The 21,334-nt window shown below is 43.8% G+C and overlaps 1 protein-coding gene across 4 annotated transcripts in view; it reads right to left on the bottom strand.

The window, feature by feature from the left end:
- The window catches only part of ralgps2 (Ral GEF with PH domain and SH3 binding motif 2), a 646,420-nt gene that overhangs the window by 319,866 nt on the left and 305,220 nt on the right, over positions 1–21,334 (bottom strand). For all 4 annotated transcript variants that reach the window (XM_038795105.1, XM_038795106.1, XM_038795104.1 and 1 more), the window contains 2 exons: positions 2,126–2,215; positions 1,924–2,016 (listed from right to left, as the gene is read on the bottom strand). In XM_038795105.1, the coding sequence (XP_038651033.1) occupies positions 1,924–2,016; positions 2,126–2,215 (183 nt within the window). The remainder of the gene's footprint in view (positions 1–1,923; positions 2,017–2,125; positions 2,216–21,334) is intronic.

The following is a 21,334-nucleotide window of genomic DNA, read 5'->3' as shown; positions in this document are numbered from 1 at the left end:
GGGAAATGAGACATTAGCCACACTGGAGGCCACAGTAAGGTGCAGCCAAAAGACCAATGACAAACAACAATTTGCATTTACATGGCGCTTATAATATTATAAAGTGCCCCACAGCTTCTAACAACAATAATAAAACACAATTTGACATTCAGCCACAGAAGGGACAGTTGAACAAAAACTTGTTTTTAGATGATGATAATACCAGGGACAGCATGCAGATCAAAAATGGCCAAGGGCCAAGAATAGATTCTTAGAGGGCTCAAAGTAGTGGTGTCGTTTTGCTCAGCTATTCTGACATGAGGGCTTGGAGTATATGAGCACTCAGATAGCAAATTATAATAAACAGTTTTTAACATAAACTTCAATTACTGCAGGAGCAATGATCTTGCATTGCAATTTAAGAATTGAAAGTTTTTGTGACTAATCTTAGGAAAACAAATTTAATTCCTTGTATGAAAAAGTTAAATTATTCTACTTTTACTTCGCACTCAGGAGACGTTAATTTTTTCATTCTGGCCAGGACAATAGCACCAAAGAACAAAAGATACATTATAATTAATTTCATCTAGAGTGCTATCCATATCAACTGTCTATAAACAATATCAAGTGACAATGAGCAAGGATAAAAAGTAGATATTATGCTATCCATATCAACTGTCTATAAACAATATCAAGTGACAATGAGCAAGGATAAAAAGTAGATATTATTTTGTTAGTCAGTTATCTGTCTAGATTTAAAAGTTGCTTCAAATTTGTTGACAACACGTATTCATAATTTCAATGAAGCAGCTAGCAAACGTGCACACTTTTTTTAAAGTAATGCTGCACCATGGAATTAGGAGAGGTCATGCTAAAAGTGTGCAGTTTCTGGTTAGAAGTGCCTTGTGCAACTTATCATTTGTGATTACTAAAGGGCAAGGGAAATAATTAAACCTTAGATATACTGCAAAAAAAGAGCCACTAGAATCCTTCTGGACAGATTATTTAGTTTTGAATTTAAACTAGAAAAACTCAGCTTTGAACAAAGTGTATAAAATGTAATAAATGGAGCCGACAAAGAAAATCTGAAATACAATTTCAAATAAAACGACTGGCATAGCAAGGAACACAATGCCAATTTAGGACCAAGAATGTCCAGAATCTGTTCATTCAAAGAGTAATTAACATTCTGAATGAATGCATGGGTAAGGTAGTGAAAACAATAAATGTTTAATTGTTGAAGGGCATACTAAAAATGAGCCAACTATCTGGTGAAAAGAGGGCTAAGTTTTAATTGAAGACCAAGCAAACATTTCTCTGATGGTTAAGTTAGGGAATGACCATGACACATTATCATTAAAGATCAAGAAAATCTGGTGTTTAATTAAAGGTCTGTCACGATTTAGCTCATCTTTCAGCTGGAACAGCAGTAAAATTGTTAGAATCAGCGAGGATGGTTTTAATGCTCCCCTCCTATATCGCTGTCAAACGGCCTGCTGACGGTTACTGACCAATGTCATGAGAACTGAACGCTTTGGCAAAGGGTGAGCAATGTTTCACAAAAAGTCTAATTTTGGGGTCTACAAAAAGGAAAGGAGTGCAAAAAATTGGAGGTGGTGGTCAGTAATAATTTCTTATTTCAGCAGAGATCTCAATTATTAATCCCCGCGACAATCATTTTGGCATAAATCCTGCCATCTTTCACTTTAATTCGTCACCTGCTGATGATGGGCAATTACTACAGACCCACAAATCATTGCAACTGAGATACTGGAAATCGAGTGCAAAAATTTTAAGCTGAAATTAGATTTTAAAAAGTCATCCAAAGATTTTTTTAAATTTACTCAACCAAAATAAAAGGAAATTATTGGTTTCACAAATTCAATTATAAAAGAAGAGGCACCCATTTGTAACAGAGGTGCAATCAGGAACCACATCACTTACCGCCCATGTTTTTGTAAGCCTGAAAATAGGTGCACTCTGCAATCCAGACACGACAGCCATTAGTGCATGTAGATTATTCAACTCGTACAATTTCTACAATCAAGATAAAAGTACATAAATTGGAAATTAAAATTAAAATCCATATGAGATTAAGGTAACTGGAATATCAAATGTAGCATGACCCAACTAGCCACTTACTGACCTTTGCAGTTTTAATATAGTGGCTCAAAACTTCGGCTCTGATTTTTAGCGTTTGCGCAGTAAGAATCTCTCGAACAACCCAAAAACTGACCTGCAGGTCAAGAAAACAAAAACAAAGTACCATTCAGTTAATGCCTCATTATTGAATCTTCCAAAAGTTTGCTCCTAACTAAAAGAAAACCTCTAAAAGCCAATGGCAACACTGCAACTTTATCTGGCTTCTGCATGGACAGGTTGCTGTCAAGAGGCTTATTGTCTCAAATAATTATGCTTAAGCAGAGATTCTTGAACCTGAAAACATCTTTGAATGTTTTAAGAGCACCATCTTGAATTGCTGCAATTTGTGTGGTGTAGATACTACCATACTGCTGTTAGGGAGGGAGTTCAAGGATTCTGACTCATTGACAGTGAAGGAGCGACAATCAGTTCTAAGTCAGAATGGTTAATGACTTGTAAAGGGGAATTTGCAGATGGTAATGTTCCTATGGTGGTAGGGGTTGCCGGTTTGGAAGGTGTTATCGATGGATCCTTGGTGAGTTGACGCAGTGCACCTTGTATATGGTACACAATGCTGCCACTGTCCACCAGTGGTGGAGTGAATATTTTAAGGTGCTGATCAAGTAAGCTACTCTCTTGAACATAGAACATAGAAGCGCATTACAGGCCCTTCAGCCCTCGATGTTGCGCCAACATGTGAAACCCCTCTAAAGCCCATCTACACTATTCCCTTATCGTCCTTATGCCTAGCCAATGACCATTTGAATGCGTTTAGTGTTGGCGAGTCCACTACTGTTGCAGGCAGGGCATTCCGCGCCCTTACTACTCTGAGTAAAGAACCTACCTCTGACATCTGTCCTATATCTATCTTCCCTCAATTTAAAGCTATGTCCCCTCGTGCTAGACATCACCATCCGAGGAAAAAGGCTCTCACTGTCCACCCTATCTAATCCTCTGATCGGACAGGAGCTCCGAGTGCTGTTGGAGCTGCACCCATCCAGGCAAGTGGAGAGTATTCAATCACACTCCTGGCCCATTTTTGTAGATAATCAACATAGTTTAGAGAGTTATGTGGTGAGTAACTTGCCACAGAATTCCCAGCCTCTGACCAGCTCTTACAGCCACAGTATTTATATGGCAGATTCAGTTAGATTTCTGGTCATTGGTAAACCTAGGATGTTGTTGGGAGAGTCAACAATTGTAATATCACTGAATGTCAATACGAATGTGTAAGAATTAACAAATAATTTTCTAGCATTTTTTAATAACACGATAATAATAAGTTTAATCTAAAAACATCAATTCAAGTCAGTAATTAAAGAATTAGTTCTTTATAATTTTCCGCAGTCTCTGACTCCAAACATAACAGTTACCACATAGCGTTATACAGATTTACATTTTACAAAACCCTTCTGTGAAATCTCAGGCTTCAACTTTTGACACGCACCTTTCACCCAGACAGAAATTGGCGCGACATTCTGAGCCTCTTCCTCACACTTATGCTTGGAAGTGACAGCTCACAGGGAATGGTTCAAGTAAACCAAAAAGTTTGGTGTAAAAGTGCATCTAGAACCCTAGATTTTTTAAAAATTCATTTTTTTAAAATTCATTTACGGGGTGTGGGTGCCGCTGGCTAGGCCAGCATTTATTGCCGATCCCTAGTTGTCCTTCAGAAGGTGGTGGTAAACTGCTTTCTTAAACCACTGCAGTCCCTCAGGTGTAGGTACACCAAAGTGCTATTAGGCAAGAACGTCCAAGATTTTGACCCAGCGACAATGAAAGAATGGTGATATATTTGTCAGGGTGATGAGTGATTTGGATGGAACCTCCAGGTGGTTGGGTTCCCGGTATCTGCTGCTCTTGTCCTTCCAGATGGTCGTGGATTTGGAAGGTGCATCCTAAGGAATCCTGGCGAGTTACTGCACTGCATCTTGTTGATGGTGCCAATGTTCATCGATGATGGAGGGATTAAATGTATGTGAAAGGGGTAGCAATCAAGCGGGATGCTTTTTCTGGATTATGTCAAGCTTCTTGAGTATTGTTGAAGCTGCACTCCAGGCAAGTGGAGAGAATTCCATTACACTACTGACTTGTGCCTTATAGATGGTGGTCAGGCTTTTGGGGGTCAGGAAGTGAGTTACTTGTCATAGAATTCTTAGCCTTTGTCCTGCTCTGGTAGCCACAGTAATAATATGGTTAGTCCAGTTCAGTTTCTGACCACAGTAACCACCAGGATGTTGATTGTGGGGGATTCAGTGATGGTAATGCCATTGCATGTCATGGGGCAATGGCTAGATCCTCTCTTAAAGGAGACGGTCATTGCCTGGCACTTGTATGGTGTAAATGTTTTATTTTATTCGTTCATGGGATGTAAGCGTCACTGGCTGGGTCAACATTTATTGCCCATCCCTGAGGACATTTCGGAGTCAACCACATTGCCATGGATCTGGAGACACATGTAGGCCAGATCAGGTAAGGAGGACAGATTTCCTTCCCTGTAGGACATTTGTGAACTTCATGGGTTTTTACAACAATCAGCAATGGTTTCATGGTCATCATTAGACTTTTAACCCCAGATTTTTATTGAATTCAAATTTCACCATCTGCTGTGGTGGGATTCGAACCAGTGTTCTCAGAGCGTCACCCTGGATGACTTGTCCAGCGACAATACTGCAATGCCACTGCCTCCCCAAGTTTAACACTTCTCATCCCAAGCCTGGAAATTGTCCAGGTTTTGCTGCATTTTAACATGAACTGCTTCACTATCTGAGCAGTTGCAAATGGTGAACATAGTGCAGTCATCTATGAACATCCCCATTTCTGACCTTATGATGGAAGTAAAGTCATTGAAGAAGTAGCTGAAGATGGTTGGTTCAGGGACACTATCCTGAGGAACTCCTGCAATGATGTCCTGGAGTTGAGATGATTGACCTCTAACCACCACAACCATCTTCCTTTGTGCCAGGTATGACCCCAAACAGCAGAGAGTTTTCCACCTGATTACCATTGACTCCAGTTTTGCTAAGGCTCATTGATGCCACACTTAGTCAAATGCTACCTTGATGTCAAAGGTAGTCACTCTCACCTCACCTCTGCAATTCAGCTCTTTTGTCCATACGTGAACCAAGGCTGTAATGAGGTCAGGAGCTGAGTGACCCTGGTAGAGCCAAACGGAGTGTCTGTGAGCAGGTTATTGCTGAGTAAGTACCGCTTGATAGCATTGTTCATGACTCCTTCCATCACTTCGCTGATGATGGAGGATAGACTGATAGGGCGGTAATTGGCTGGATTGGATTTGTCCTGTTTCTTATGTACAGACAGACCTGGGCAATTTTCCACATTCCACGGGTAGATACTAGTGTTGTAGCTGTACTGGATGGGTTGTAGCTGTACTGGAACAACTTGGCAAGGGGTGCATCATGAAGACAGCAGAGAGCCAAAGTTCAGAAGCAAATCCCAAATCATGGAGTAAAACAAATATCACCATCAAAAACTAAACATTAATGGAATGGAATCCCTTTCTGTTTATGAAGAGGATTTCCTAATGTCATGGGGCAGAAAAGCTAGTGATTGCAGTTGATCACCCCCTGCACCTGTGGTAGACCAGTTACGTTGCCAAAGCCCATAGCCCTTTCGTCTTGCTGGCCTGGCCCTGATCAAAATGAATAAAGTCCAAAGCCCTTGAATATGTGCATCAGCTTAAGGGCAGATGCATGTGAAATACTACACAGATCACCTCTGGAGCCCTGGAACGACAGTGTTTTGAAAACATTTAGGACTGTCATGACTTTCCTGTCCAAAGGGAGCGGGTGTCCTCCACCTCCACATGGCGCCAAATCCACAAGGGTGTGGCACAGATACCTGTACAATCTCTGTGGTGAGACAGAGTCTTCTACGGCACATGTTGGCCAACACCTCCATAAAGGACACTTGGGTCCTGTGCACCCTTGGTTTCCTTTGGCGAACCTTAATGTCCCCTACATAGTTATTGCGACCACAGCCCGACAAACAACAGACAGCAGACTTCAGCACCAGCCACACCAACCGCTATCTCCATCCCGGAAACCCTTAAAACCCCCTCACCCCGAGCCGGCCAGCGGGCTCTGTCCCATTGGACTACCTGGTGTTGATGGAGACATTGGTGCTCGCCTCCTTCCTGCCTCTTGGAGGTCATGGCATCTGGTTGCTGGTTTTAAAAAGCATAGCAATTTGTGCTGCTGTGACGTTACACCTGCTGGTTGGGAAGATTCGATAAGGGTTGAAGATGCAATGTTAAACACACTTATGATGGATTTAAATTTTGCAAATCAGGCTTGTGCCCTTCTTGGCTATTAACCTGATCACGTTATTAGAGAGGGCCCGGGAAGTTCTGAAATGTCGCTGACATAAATGCCATTTTTGGTCTCCTGGGATTTGGCAGCCTTTATGAGATTGCACCTGGAGCTAATGAACCCGCTAAATATCATCCAATGTAGATCCTGGAAAGCATTTTGATAGTTGACTTTTGGAAAGCTTTGTACAAAGGTTCATATTTTGTATGAACCCAAGTGGCATTTTAGCAAAGTTGTTCAAAAACAGACAATAATAGTGGAAATTAGAAAATGTAATGCCAGACTTGTGAGTGCAATTCCTCAAGAATTCAGTTCTTTGAATCATACAAGTTCTCCATAATTGACCTGGGGGCGCAAAGTAAATACAAGCTTGCAGAATATTTGGCAGTATAAAAAGAGAGAAATCAGTGCAGAAATAAAATGCAGCAAATTTGCAGTAGGAATTAAACGTTTTACAAAATTATGCAGCTAAAGAGCAATTAAAATTCACAGTAAATAATATTGTATTGGCATATTTCTCAAAAGAATATGCATGAAAAGTTTAACATCCCCTTAAGGTAAAACAAATTTGATTGTAAAAACATTTTACCTGGTAATTAAAGCAAATTTATCACTTTCAATGTCCAGACAATGTGGAGAAGTAATTAAAGGCAACATGAATGCTTGCATAAATTACCAGAAAAGCAAGTACAAGTGTGATCCATTTGAAGCACAGTGTTTATATTTCTTAACACCTCAAAAAAAGCACATTCCTTGGAGAGAGTTTTATATGACCCCAAGTGGCAAATGTGAAAGGTATTAGAGCCAACATAAGAGATAAGAAAAGTTCAACAGTTCAACAAAAGAAAAAGCAGTTCTTTCTGGTGGAAACACAGAGCTTTACACAAAATTAATTCAGAGGCAAGGTGGCATAATTTTCAGAGGTATCAAACAGCATGTAATATTAGTTAGACCTTTTTTCATTTAGGGTTTTTTTTTTTCATTTTTGCATAGCACGTTGCTGAGTGATCAGGGCAAGCAACTGTTCATTTTCCCGGTGTTTCGATTCCCACCCCCCCCCCCCCCCCCACCCCCCCAGGGGTCTGAACCTACATTGTATCAGACTTCCCTCCTGCACCTTACAAACTCCCCAGGTGAATAGGAGGAACCTCCACAAGAAATAAACCTCAGCCTGGGAGCAGGTCAGGAAGGAGGACCCCGAGAGGAGTGGAGACTACAGAGTATGAGTATAGAATCTCTAGTGCAGAAAGAGGCCATTCGGCCCATCGAGTCTGCACTAACCCTCTGAAAAAACACTCCACCCAGGCCATATTCCCAGCCTATCCCCGTAACCTTATCTAACCTTTTGGGCACTAAGGGGCAATTTAGCATGGCTAATCTACCTAACCTGCACATCTTTGGACTGTGGGAGGAAACCGGAACACCCGGAGGAAACCCACGCAGACACCAGGAGAATGTACAAACTCCACACAGATGGTCACCCATGGCTCGAATTAAACACGGGTCCCTGATGATCTGAGGCATCACTGTGCCACCATGCCGCCCGGAGAGAGAATTATTGTATTGTGGAGTAGCAAAATAAGCCTTGTTGTGTCCTATCAGTCGGGCTGCATGTGGAGTCCTTGGGCTAGATTCTCCGCCGTCGGGATGTTCCATTTTGCTGGCAGCCCGGGGGTTTCTCGACGGCGTGGGGCTGCTTCACAATGAGAAACCCCATTGACCAGCAAGCGAAATGAAACATCCCGTCTGTGTGCTGAATCAGAAATCTGGCGCGGCGGGACAGAGAATCCAGCCCCTTACCTTCGGTCACAAGACCCGAGTAATCCAATTAAAGCATAAAGAAATTAGCAACACAAGCACCGAGACAGAAGTGTAAATTAGAATGAGTAAATTCAATGCCAAATCAGGTATAGAAAAACAAAGAAGTTTGCCAAATAGGTTAGTGGAGGAAAAAGCAAGAAACATTGAAAACAATACTTGTTGTGACCTGGAAGTGTTTGGGTTCTGGAAGGACAAGTAACAATGCGCCAAATGGCCTTTACTGCCCTTAGACATTGATGTTCAATGCTGTGACTATGTGCAGCATTCCATATAGAGAAAGAGGTAGAATTTTAAAGTCAATACATGAAATGCTTTTATTAGCTTTTTTTCTGAAATACCTCTGGTAGTTGGTCTGAATATTTTAAAACGCATGTAAAATCAGAATGTTCTCAGATTATAAATGAATGAGAATATTTTTGAAAAGCACACTGAAATTAAATGTCCTACACAAGTGATTTGGGAATATTTATTTCAACATTTTCTTCTCAAAATAATTAATACCAATAGATCGCCCAAAAAGTTAGCAGCACTTAAGTCTTTACACTCAAAACCAGAACTGAATTTTCCCTTACCAATCACAGGGAGCAATTACTACGGTTGTTGTGGAAATGTTTACCGTAGTAAGTCGAAAGCATGAAGTAATTTGCCAAAATGTTAAATGAGTAAAAAAAAATATAATGTATAAAATTGTTTTAAATGTCATCTAATTTCTCCTTCTAGATTGTACACATTTGTTAGCACTTTGAAGCCCAAGAAACCTGCTCCCAAAATGTAACTTCTGTAAACGAACTGAAATGAAGGCACTTCTGATGTTGCAAGGGCCTGGGAATGCAATAAGTGGGATGTACTTCACTCAATTCAATAGTCACAGTGTCTACATACAAAAAGAAGTTATTGATGACCCTTCCTTTGCTCTTCCAGCAACAAGTGATTAGTTTCTGCTTGAGTGAGTGGCTTCTTGCTGCACTGGCAAGCTCATGTTGGGTCAGTGTAGCCTGGGAAAGTTGTTGTATTTGGGCTTCCATTACTGAACTGAGTTATCAGTGATTACCCACAACCTTGCTCACATTCTCTACGAAATGCAATGTCGCAAGGGGTTGGGGGTTGTGATCGGCGAGGTGGAGGTCACTCAGTTCAATAGCTCATGTTCTTGCGGTTGAAACTCGCTGATGGTCACGTTCTAATTGTACCCCCTCGCGTGGTTGTCTTGGGCTCTTTCCAGATGTTCCTTCACAATGGGCAGCACTGACTGAATGTGTTTACTCATCTGGTCCACATACTCAATTCCGGTTCGGTGGGGGCAGGGTTGTTCCTCCCATGGCTCCTTAGAGATAGCTAGAAGGCCCCAAGGCCTCCTAGAATATAATAGCTTGAAAAGAAAAAAACCTGTTGATGATTGGCATCCTCCATGAAAATGCAATACAGTACATAACAGTGACAGTCCGTTCGGAGGGCAAGGCAGAGGCAACGTCAGAACACAGATGAAGGTCAGTTTGCCAGAGCAGTTTCCCATACAGGCCAAAGTTCAATTCAAATCAGGGTTTTTGTAGAGTCCGAGGTCAGCCACAAACATACACCATGCATGCAACAAATTCTTCACTCTCCAAGGTACGTTATTCACCTTCACCAAGTTGGCTCCGGTGCCTAACAAAACTCAGTGTCTTGCTTATGTAATCTGGTGAGGCTACACAGCTGATTTGCGTTGCTGATAGGGGTTTTCCCTTAGTTTGCCTTATGGCTTCTGGGTTGACTTCCTGTGGCAATCTTGGTAGGGGGAAATTCTTCAAGAAGCTGGAGAGTATTATGAAAAAAGTATCACCCTTCGAGACCACATCACAGATAAATCAAATTATTGTTTTGCGATTTAAACAAAATCATTTCCCTTAATTTGTTAACTCTCAGGTTATCCTGCCTTAGTGTTTGTCATTTGGGAAAGTAAGATCTATGAGCATGTGTCCAACCAGACCTGGTGTACTATAATGATATTTCAAGATACTCAGCTCCCTAAGTGCAAAATATAAGGGAGGGCTCAAATTGCAAATTAAATCAAGACATTTTTACAGACAAAACACAACTGGAATCTTAAACAAATATTATTTGTAGAACACCAGGATGATGACAAACGGTGCATGAAATTCTTTGCTGCAGATTAGAAATTTCAGGGCCATGTCTCAGTCCTTGCTTGTTCGAGTTTCTAGGGGTAGAACTGCATTTATGGGTGGGCCAACAGAAAATTGTCCACCAATTTTTTTGCTTCATCTAAAATATGTGCTACTCCACATGATGTCATTCACTTAACATTCCGCTTGCCATGAGAAACTCTATCAATTTTGTTCCAGCTGGTCATTTGGAAGTGAATGAAAGCACATATCAATTCAACTTAACTCTGTGCTATTTTTTTAAGGGGACATTTCAATCATTGTTTTAACTCTTCAAAAATATTAACAGGGCAATAGCTGTCGCTGTCAGCTTGCTACTACAAGCGTGATTCAACATTAGCCCTCAACTCACAAAAAGACACCTGCAAACCATTACCAGGAGAAAGAATGATCAGAGCATTGGAAGTTAGGATTAAAAAAATAAAATGACAAAAACAGGGGTTGGGGAGGGGAGGGTCTCAGAAATATATAAGGAATTGATGGAGTGGGAAGGGGTCCCAATTGGGGGAGGTGAAGAGGAAGTGGGAAGCCGAGTTGGTGGGTGGGGGGGGGGGGGGGAGAAGAGTTTGGAAGTCAGGCTATGGGAGAAGTCCCTGAAAAGAATCAATGCATCCTCGTCGTGTGCCAGGCTTAGCCTGATCCAGTTCAAAGAGGTCCACAGAGCAGATCTGACTTTTGCTCGGATGAGTAGGTTCTTTGAGGCGGTGGAGGACAGATGTGGGAGGTGCAGGGGAAGTCCGGCGAATCATGTATATATGGTCTGGGCGTGTCCGAAGCTGAGGGGATTTTGACAGGGATTCTCAGATGTCATGTCAGAGGTCCTGGAAGGGAGGGTGACTCCAAGTCCAGAGGTGCCAATATTTGGAGTGTCGGAAGATTCGGGAGCCGGGGGAGGGGGGGGAAGAAATGCTGACGTTTTGGCCTTTGCCTCCCTGGTGGCCCGGAGACAGATTATGCTGGGATGGAGGGGCCCGGAGCCTCCAAAGTCAGGGGTGTGGGTCAGTGACATGGCAGAGTTTCTCAGGTTAGAGAAGATTAAATTCGCCTTAAGGAGTTCGCTCGGAGGTGGCAGCCATTCATCGACTTCTTCATGGAAATCTGACCGTCAGCAGAAGGGGAGGCATGAAGTGGAGAATAAGGGCAGGGAATCTAATATATGGGTAGCTAGGAGTTAGAGCGGGGGGGAAGTTGGGTATGTTACTGTGGGATTTCTGCACGTGTCGGACTGTTTTGCTATTTAGAATGTTAATATGTTAAAATTTTAAAATTATAAATGCCTCAATAAATTGTTTCCTAAAAAAATGACAATAACTTTTATTAATAAAACAAAATATTACATAATTACATTGGGCGTATTAGTGACCAAAAGCTCGATCTAAAAGATAGTTTTAAGGAGCACCTTATAAAAGAAAGGGAGGTAGAGAGAAAAAGAGGCTTGGAGCAGGATTCCCAGAGTTCAGGGCCTGTGCAACACATTAATATACAATCCTCAAAATATATTATTTAATGGCAATAAAAAAGTGCCTCCAGTTTGCTGAATATTACAAATCTCATCCCAAAATAAAGTAGAATCATAACGTCATTGTGAACCCTCAGTCACTGCGGAAAATACAGGATCACAAGAGGGTTCTGGTGAGCAATATCTGAATTGCTGCATGCATATTATAAAATATCCTGACAGTGGTTGGAAATGCTTACAATTGTAAAAACACAACCCACAGCATGCTGCACAGTACTTGGAAAGCAATTTTACAGAAGTGATCTACTAAGATGATTATTCATACAAATGACAAAGTAATTACATTCGAGCAATATATTTTGATGACGGTCTAAGAGATCATTAACTTGAAGACTCTCCTACCACAAAGTTTCAGAAGTATGTTATGCTTATTGCGGAACTGTGCCATATAACATTCAAAAATAGTTTTCACCTGAACAAAGCTTTGTTGACAAGGAGCTGGAGAATTCATTAAAACTCTTATGAATTCTCCATTCGGATTTTCACAGTAACTTCATTGCAGTGTTAATGGAAGCCTACTTGTGACACTAATAAAGATTATTATTACTGCATTCTTCAAACAAATGTTAGAGGCATAAAAATGATAGCTGGCTTGTAAGAAGGAATTCAGGAAAAATATACTGGACATATAGTTATTGGTTATTGCAGCTTCTTACTCCGAACTCAAAAAATCTAAACTGATGTAATGTGAAAATAGCAAAAATCTTCACTATTGGAGGGTGTTTAGAAGCTCATTAGGAAAACCATGAGCCAAAATCTTGGCTGCTGCTACTTACATCTCAATCATATTTCTTTCTTCAATGGTTTATAGATTTATCCATTTTAGTTCCTTGCCTCGATTTGCAGTTGCTGTTGATCCTTTTACTTCTATATTTATTAGAATTATTCCCAACTGGCGAAGTGGATATTGTGCTGCGGTATTTTAAAACTAACTAATTTCTGGGTAAGTAACATAATTGTACTAACATTGGAATCAATAAATGACAACACAATGTTACACCACCCAGTAAATACATCTCTACTGCAACAACACAGTGTTCTGGCAAAACCATAACAAAATCACAATCATCAAAATGATCAGCAGCAGCCAAACATAAAAACACCCCAACATTTTCTTAAAAATATATGCACGAGCTGGCCGAATGCTGTCCTCTGTCTTTCTTGATGCGTATCATAGAAATACAAGAATCTGAGAATCCAATTTCATTAATCAATCATTCAGACAAGCAAATCTTTTGTTGCTTTGCTCACAGTAAGTTAGAGCATATATTCATACAAAATTCACAGGACATTCCTCATCTGCAATTGAAATGAAAATGGCTTATTGTCACGAGTAGGCTTCAATTAAGTTACTGTGAAAAGCCCCTAGTCGCCACATTCCGGCACATGTCCGGGGAGGCTGGTACGGGAATCGAACCGTGCTGCTGGCCTGCTTAGTCTGCTTTAAAAGCCAGCGATTTAGCCCAGTGAGCTAAACCAGCCCCTAATTGTAGTCCAACTTTCTTTTAAAACTAATAATGGAATCAGTTTCTACGTTTTCAGATAGAGCTTTGCAGTTCTCAACAACGCCTTTGCTAACGACGTTAAATCTATGATTCCTGGTTATTGAGTCATCAGAGGGAATAATTTTTCTCTACCTACTCTCCCAAAACCTAAAAGCCCAATTTGGTCATCTCTTAAACTTCTTTATTCCAAGAATAGCAGCCCTGACTTTCCAACCTCTCCTCATACCTAACGGCCTTCATCCATGACAACGTCCTAATGGACTGTAGAGGGAACTCTGGGCACCCAGGTTCAAATTCCGCCACTGCAGATGGTGAAATTTGAATTTAATAAAAATCTGGAATTAAAAGTCTAAGGATGACCATTGATAAAAAAATCCACCTGGTTCACTAGTGCCCGTTATTTTTCGGGCGGCACGGTAGTGCAGTCGTTAGCACTGTTGATCACAGCTCCAGGGTCCCGGGTTCGATTCCTCGCTTGAGTTACTGTCTGTGCGGAGTCTGCACATTTTCCCCATGTCTGCGAGGGTTTCCTCCCACAGTCCAAAGATGTGCAGGTGAGGTGGATTGGCCATGCTAAATTGTCCTTAGTGTCCAAAAAGGTTAGGCGGGGTTACTGGGTTACGGGGATAGGGTGGAGGCGTGGGCTTAAGTATTATGCTCTTTCCAAGGACCGATGCAGACTTGATGGGACGACTGGCCTCCTTCTGCACTGTAAATTCTGTGATTCTATGATCATAATGGAAAGATTATTAAGCAGTATTTGTGGAATTTGGTATGCCAATAAAAATAATCCAGCAAGGTATAACTTGAATATTGCTGAAAAAAGACATGCTCTCAAAGCTTTCTGTCTTGCACATTAGGACAGCTGCATGAACGCCAAAGTTCAAAGGAAGAAACAATTCATAGCACATGATGTACAGAAGATAATAAAAAAGCGAATGGAATGTTGGTATTTATAGCTGCAGGAATAGAGTATAGAGTATAAAGGAAAGGAAGTGTTGTAACCATACAAGGCATTGGTGAGACCACACCGGAGTATTGTGCACAGTTTTAATCCCCTTATTTGAGGAAAGATGCAATGGCATTGGAGGCAGTTCAGAGGAGGTTCACTAGGTTGATTCCAGAGATATGAGGTTTATAGAGTTTAGAAGAATGAGGGGAGATGAGATTGAGGCATACAAGATGATAAACGGTATGGATAAAGTAGAGGTGGAGCGGATGCTTCCTCTTGTGGAACATTCTAGAACAAGAGGTCTTTGCCTTAGGATGAGGTAGCAAATTTAAAATGGAGTTGAGGAAAAACTTCCTCCCAAAGGAGTTGCGAATCTGTGGAATTCTCTATCCCAGGGTGCAGTGAATCCTGGAACAGTGAGTAAATTTAAGAAGTTAGACAGATGTTTAATTGGTAACAGGTTGAAGGGTGATGGAGAATGGGCAGGACTGTGGGGTTAAGGCCAGGATGAGATCAGCCATGATTGGCTGGTGGAGTAGATTCGATGGGCCAAATGGCCGAATGGTCCTATACCTTATGAACATGTGTAAACAGGATGCTGATTTGTTGGCAAGTTGACTCCGGTTGGTTGAGACATTGCCACAACATAAATAGCAGTCCCTCACTCTTTTGTATCATTCACAAAAGGTGCAATGCCTGGACCTATTCCATTTGTTTGCAGATGACAGATCACTGCGAATGAATATACGTAGCTTCTCACAAGCGGAAGTAAGCAGCATTGAGAGTCCGACTGATAATCTCAAAATGGATGTTAATTCAAATACTGCAGCAGGAAGCTGAGCAACTTGGAACGAAACATTATTATTCTCTCAAAGTAGATGGGTTTGCTAACCACTTGGAGTAAGGGGACACAAGGAGAAGAGATTACGCCATGAAAAATCTACGTCGATTGCGAACTCGGGAATTTGATTGACGTGGGAATTTCGTGCACAGAGTGAAAGTGGTGCTCTCCTTTCTCTACCTTTTTTCAGCCTCCAGTAGCACGTGAGTCATCTTCCGTTGTGTCCAAGCAACTAGAGTGTAACATTTTATTTCTTTAGCTATGGAAATGAATCACTAAACCAATTAAGTAACTACGGTAAGACAAGCACAGCAGTGAAAGTAGTGTGCCATGGGTGCAACGTGGGGAACCTGTAGACTGCACTGAAATCTTGGACAACCATATCTGCAGTGAGTATAATTTTTAACAGATTCTGAACCAAAAGAAGCTCCTAATTGAAGCTAAAAATGTTCAGAATATTCGCAACAAAAAGCTGAGCGGAGAGTCTGGAAGCTATAAGCACAAGCTTTACTGCAGCAGAAGAGTCCACACAATTTTCCGTGGAAGACCATCTTCAGCACGTAGTGTTCAAAGCCTGCAAGGGTGAGCTAAAACCTGTTCAGTTGCAGGCTGCAGCCAGTCCCAAGAAACTCTTTTACGAATTAAATTAATTACATCAAATGTCACAAATCCCGATTCCCTGATTCTGAGCCTCAACACGTGACCCGAGTTGAACAGGAAAAACACAAAAAAATTGACTCAATTCTCAAACACCCCGTGACCATCCGAGTCCTTGGCACCATCCTGCAGTTCATTTCGGCATCTCGCTATGCTTCATCACTAGTCGAGTCGCATTGGCGGAACTATTGTTGATGTTTTTTCTTCCAGTAGCATGACGCCTCCATTTCACAAAGCTCACCAAACCAGCAAGTGCAAGACTGTAAGCTCCTAAGGCTTTAGCCACATTTTTAAAATCTTCAACATGGATCAGAATTTCACGTTTCAACTCCATTGGGACATATCCAAGGCTCAAATCAGTCATAAAATTCTAGTCTTCGGAGGGAATTTTTTTATGGGACAGCATTGTTCCAGATTTAGGCAAAAAGTCTGCAGACTTTCAACCAGAACGTTGGTTAGGCCACATTTGGAATACTGTGTCCAATTCTGGTCACCACACTACCAGAAGGCCGTAGAGGCTTTGGAGAGAGTACAGAAAAGATTTACCAGGATGTTGTCTGGTATGGAGGGTATTAGCTATGAGGAGAGATTGAATAAACTGGTATTGTTCTCCCTAGACAGACAGAGGCTGAGGGACGACCTGATAGAAGTTTATAAAATTATTAGGAGTATAAATAGGGTGAACAGTTGGAGGCTTTTTCCCAGGGTGCAACTGAAAATTACAAAGGGGCACAAGTTCAAGGTGAGAGGTGATAGGTGCCGTGGCGATGTGCGGGGGAAGTATTTGTTTTTACAGAGGGTGATGGTGGCCTAGAATGCACTGCCAAATGAGGTGGTTGAGGCACATATGTTAACGACATTTAAGACTTATCTGGATAGGGACATGATCGGCGCAGGCTTGGAGGACACTGCTGTATTGTTCTCTGTTCGTCTTTGACTGTGTGCAGTTTGCACGTTCTCCTCGTGTCTGAGTGGGTTTCCTCCGGGTGCTCCGGTTTCCTTCCACAGTCCAAAGTTGTGGATTGGCCGTGCTAAGTTTCCCCTTAGTGTCCAAACGGTTATGGAATTACAGGGATAGGGTGGGACCCACTTTCAGAGGGTCAGTGCAGACTCTATGGGAAGAATAGCCCCCTATGGCGTTGCAGGAATTCTATTTTATGATTCTAAGAGCCTCACTGGGCCTCAGGGAAGAGCCTCACTGGGAATCAGGGGAGAAATTCTCTGTTGTTAGGAAAACAAAGACATTTTTTCAGCGATGTATATTTGTATTGGTAAACATAAGAAATAAGCTACAGTTTTAGGAGGACTGAATTTAATGTTTCTGTACCTGGAATGGACCTATAGTGAGATTTATGCGGGACAAAGGTGTGTGTAGGTTTGTGTGTGTGTTGGGGGGGGGGGTTTGGTTAAGTTCTAACTCTGCTAAAGAGAACCACAGTGTCAAGAATAAATATCCTTGCTTAGCAACTAGAGGCCCTTGAAAGAAAAAATAGATTTTATTTGTTCTTTACCTTTAGTTGGAAGTTACACCACTTGGGGTGACAGGCAGCTAGAGAGGGAACATATCTTTCAACCTTGCTAGAAGAAACGTCATACATTGGAGGAACAGCCAAAAAACAGCCATGGACAACTAGAGAGAGGGACTGCATAAAAGTAATAGGGCTTACAAAAAGCCCACTTCCGGGAAAAACCTGTTCATTCGGGTTCTGGTTAGGTGCACTCTGGGCACCATCTTTAGCTACATCAGACTCAGCCTTGCGCATGTGGAGGTGAAGTTTGCCCGAGGTAGTGGTTCAATCCAGAGCCCTCCCCCGATTTCTGTGCGCAATTGTTCCTCCCGGTTTTCCAACAATCATCCGTACAGGTTTCCACAGCTCCCCTTTCCTAGTTCCTGCGTCCAACAGTCCCTCAACTAGCAAGTGTCCTGGTGTCAGGGGTATGTCATTGTTTCCCTACGGAGGAAGTTTTTTACCTGTATATACCTCATTTTGTTCTCTTTAGGTGGTTGCCACCTCTCCGTGAGTTCCTCAGGGTTGCTCGTGTGTCATCTATGTACATGTTGCTAACCGTCAGTGTCCCATTGTCCTTTCTCCACCTTTTGAAGGTGGTGTCTGCTGTTGTGGGCGCGAATCTGTGGTTGCTGCAGATGGGGGCCATGGTGGACATTTCAGTGAGGCCTAAGTGTTCACAGAATCATAGAATTTACAGTGCAGGAGACCATTCGGCTTATCAAGTCTGCACTGGCGATTACAAAGAGCACCCTACTGAAGCCCACATATCTACCCTATCCTCGTAACCTAGTAACCCCCACTTAACATTTTTATGGACACTAAGGGCAATTTAGCAAGGCCAATCCACCTAACCCGCTCATCTTTGGACTGTGGGAGGAAACCATAGGACACAGAGGAAACCCACGCAGATACGGGGAGAACAGGCAGACTCCGCAGACAGCGACCCAGCCGGGAATCGAACCTGGGACCCTGGAGCTGTGAAGCAACTGTGCTAACCACTATGCTATCGTGCTGCCCCATTTGTCTCATTTGACATCACGTTTGAAGCGTGGCTTCTTGACTGTTTGGTCAGAGGGGATGGGTGTACGGTTGTGACTAGGGCTCAGAGGGACATCCCTAATCAAGAACTCTCCTCCAGCCTCACCCATTCCGATCTCAAGTTTGTTCACCCATCCCCTTTCTCTTTCTGCCGTGGCTGCCCTGTGGTATAACTGTAAGTTTGGGAGGGACAGGCCTCTATTACTTCTTTTCCTTTATAGCACCCTTTTTTGGATCCTCAGATGCTTTCTCCCCCCCACCTCCCCACACAAATGCCATGATTAATTTGTCTAACGTATTCGGGATGTAGATCGGGAGGGATCTGAACAGGAAGAGGAACCTGGGCAGTACAACTAAAGTTGACCTTTACCAGTTCGGCTACCATCCTGCCGTTGTTGGCCTTAACCTGCGCCATTTCCCTACTAGCTGCCTGCTTCCTCAACTGGTGAGTCAGCAGGTGACTGGCTTTGTCTCCATGTTCATAAAAGGTGCCCCCTGTCTGGCAGAGTTGGTGCACTGCTTTCTGCGTGGAGAGCGGGTCAAAGTCCATTTGTGGTTTATTCCTCTCCACCAGTGGCTCTACGGTCGGGGCCGTGGAGTACCACTAGTCCACTTCCAAATTAATCGACCTGTTGTTGCCTAGCCACCCTCTCTTTCCTGCCTCTGCGCACTTTGTACACAATCATTTCTTCTCTAATCACTGCCTTCAACGTCTCCCAGAAAGTGGAGGCTGAGACCTCCCCATTCTGGCTTTTGGTAACATACCCGTCTATGGCTTGTGATATCGTTTTGCAAAATGCCGTATCGGCAAAGAATGCTGTGTCCAACCTCCATGGAGGCATTGGGCCCGACCTGTCGCCAACCTCATATCGATGTAGTATGGAGCATGGTCGGAGATTATGATTGCAGAGTACTGCTCCCCTACTGTCGTGTTATTCACCCTGGGATAACACGGACTGCAACTGGATGCAGTTGTACTGTAAAATAGACACCAAACTTAGATGTTAGTTCAATACGTTTTATTGAACTTCCGGAGCAGTGCACACAGCTTGCTGTGGGTTGACACTCTACTAATCTAAGTGTGCTAACTATAACTAACTAGACCAGACTAGCTCTGAGCCACGTGTAGAAGGTACTAATTGATATATACACCCTGACTGTCACAATAGTTGTCACCAGTGGAAAGAGGCAGAGTGCTGATGCCTCGTGTGTTTTATAGTGGGAAACCCCCCTCTAGTGTTCTGCCTGGTGATTGGTTGGGCGGAATTCTCTGCTCCCGCGATGAATAGGGAAGGCCGTCGTGAACTCGGCCGTGTTTCACGACGGCCTCGGAGGCCGCTACTCGCACCTTATTCACCCCCACCCGGGGGGCTAGGAGCGGCGCTCCGTAACTCTCGGCCGCCGGGCCTTGACGCTTGCGTCAAGGCGGCGCGCCGAGAATGACGCGACAGCGGCGCCTATGTGACGTCAGCCGCGCATGCGCAGGTTGGCCGGCTCCAACCCACGCATGTGCGGCTGACGTCACGACGGCTGACAGCTCTAACCCGCGCACGCGCGGTTGCCGTCTTCCCCTCCGCTGCCCCGCAAGATGTGGCGGCTTGATCTTGCGGGGCGGCGGTGGGGAAAGAGTGCGTCACTTGGAGACACCGGCCCGACGATCGGTGGGCACCGATCGCGGGCCAGTCCCCTCCCGAGCACGGCCGTGGTGCTCACTCCCCTCTCCGCCCCCCACAAGCCACAAACGGCACTTTGGCGCCGATGTTCACGACAGCAGTGACCAGGTGTGGTTGTCGCCGTCATGAACCGGTCGGGAACGTCAGGCCGCTCGGCCCATCCGGGCCGGAGAATCGCCGGTCGCCGTGAAAAGCGGCGAGCGGCGATTCTTCCGAGCGGGGGGGTGGAAGAATCGCGGGGGGGGCAGGGGAGCGTGTCGCGAGTCGCCCGGCCCTCCCGCGATTCTCCCACCCGGCATGGGGAGTGGAAAATCGCGCCCGTTGTGTTCTGTCCTGTGTGTTCATTGGCTGTACGGGGTGTCTGTCACTGCCTGTCTGTATCTCATCATGTGTATGAGTGCATATCATGGCACCTACTACCCCTGGAAGCACCAATTTCCTCTCTATAAAGAAGTCGATCCTGATGTAGGCCCTGCATACCTGGGAGAAGAAGATCTCCTTCTCCCCTGGATATGTGAACTTCCACGGGTCCACTGCCCCATCTGTTCCATGAAAGTGCCTAGTTCCTTCGCCATGTTTGTTTTTTTTCCCCCGATTTGAGATTTGATCTGTCAGTCCGTGGATCCTTTTTTAGGAATTCCCCAACGTGCAAGTTGAGAGCATACAAGTTAACAAGCACCATTGGTGCCCCTTCCAGGACACCGCTGGCCATTATGCATCCCCCTTGGTCCGTAACCATTCTCGTTGCTGGAAATGTTGCCTTTATTGAGCAGAATGCCCCTACCTCCCGTTCCATAGTACGAATGGCATGTCTGTCCCACCCAGTCCTTTCTTACCCGCAATCAGTCCTTCTCGCTCAAGTGTGTCTCCTGGAAGCGTGTCTGTTGCACTAAGACTATGTCAGCTTTCATACTTTTCAGGTGGGTGAAGATTCTAGATCTTGTGGATGCACTCCTGCACTCTGTGGTTTCCCTTTGTTAGGGGGACATCCAAAATGGCCGCGGCCACTGTACTCACCATGAGGCTGCTCCCCTGCGCACCGGGATTTCCCACTGTCCAGGGGCCACCCAAGATGGCTGCCAACTGTGTGGAACCCATGTGAGCAAGCTCCTGCACTCCGGGGTTTCCCTTTGTTTGGGGACCCTCTAAAGTGGCTGCTGCTTACAGTGACTTGTGTTCCTTGCTGCCTTGTGCGATCTGTCACAG

Source organism: Scyliorhinus canicula, chromosome 4 (assembly GCF_902713615.1).
Source record: "Scyliorhinus canicula chromosome 4, sScyCan1.1, whole genome shotgun sequence".
NCBI lineage: Eukaryota > Metazoa > Chordata > Chondrichthyes > Carcharhiniformes > Scyliorhinidae > Scyliorhinus > Scyliorhinus canicula.
This window is presented reverse-complemented; position numbering and strand designations above follow the sequence as displayed.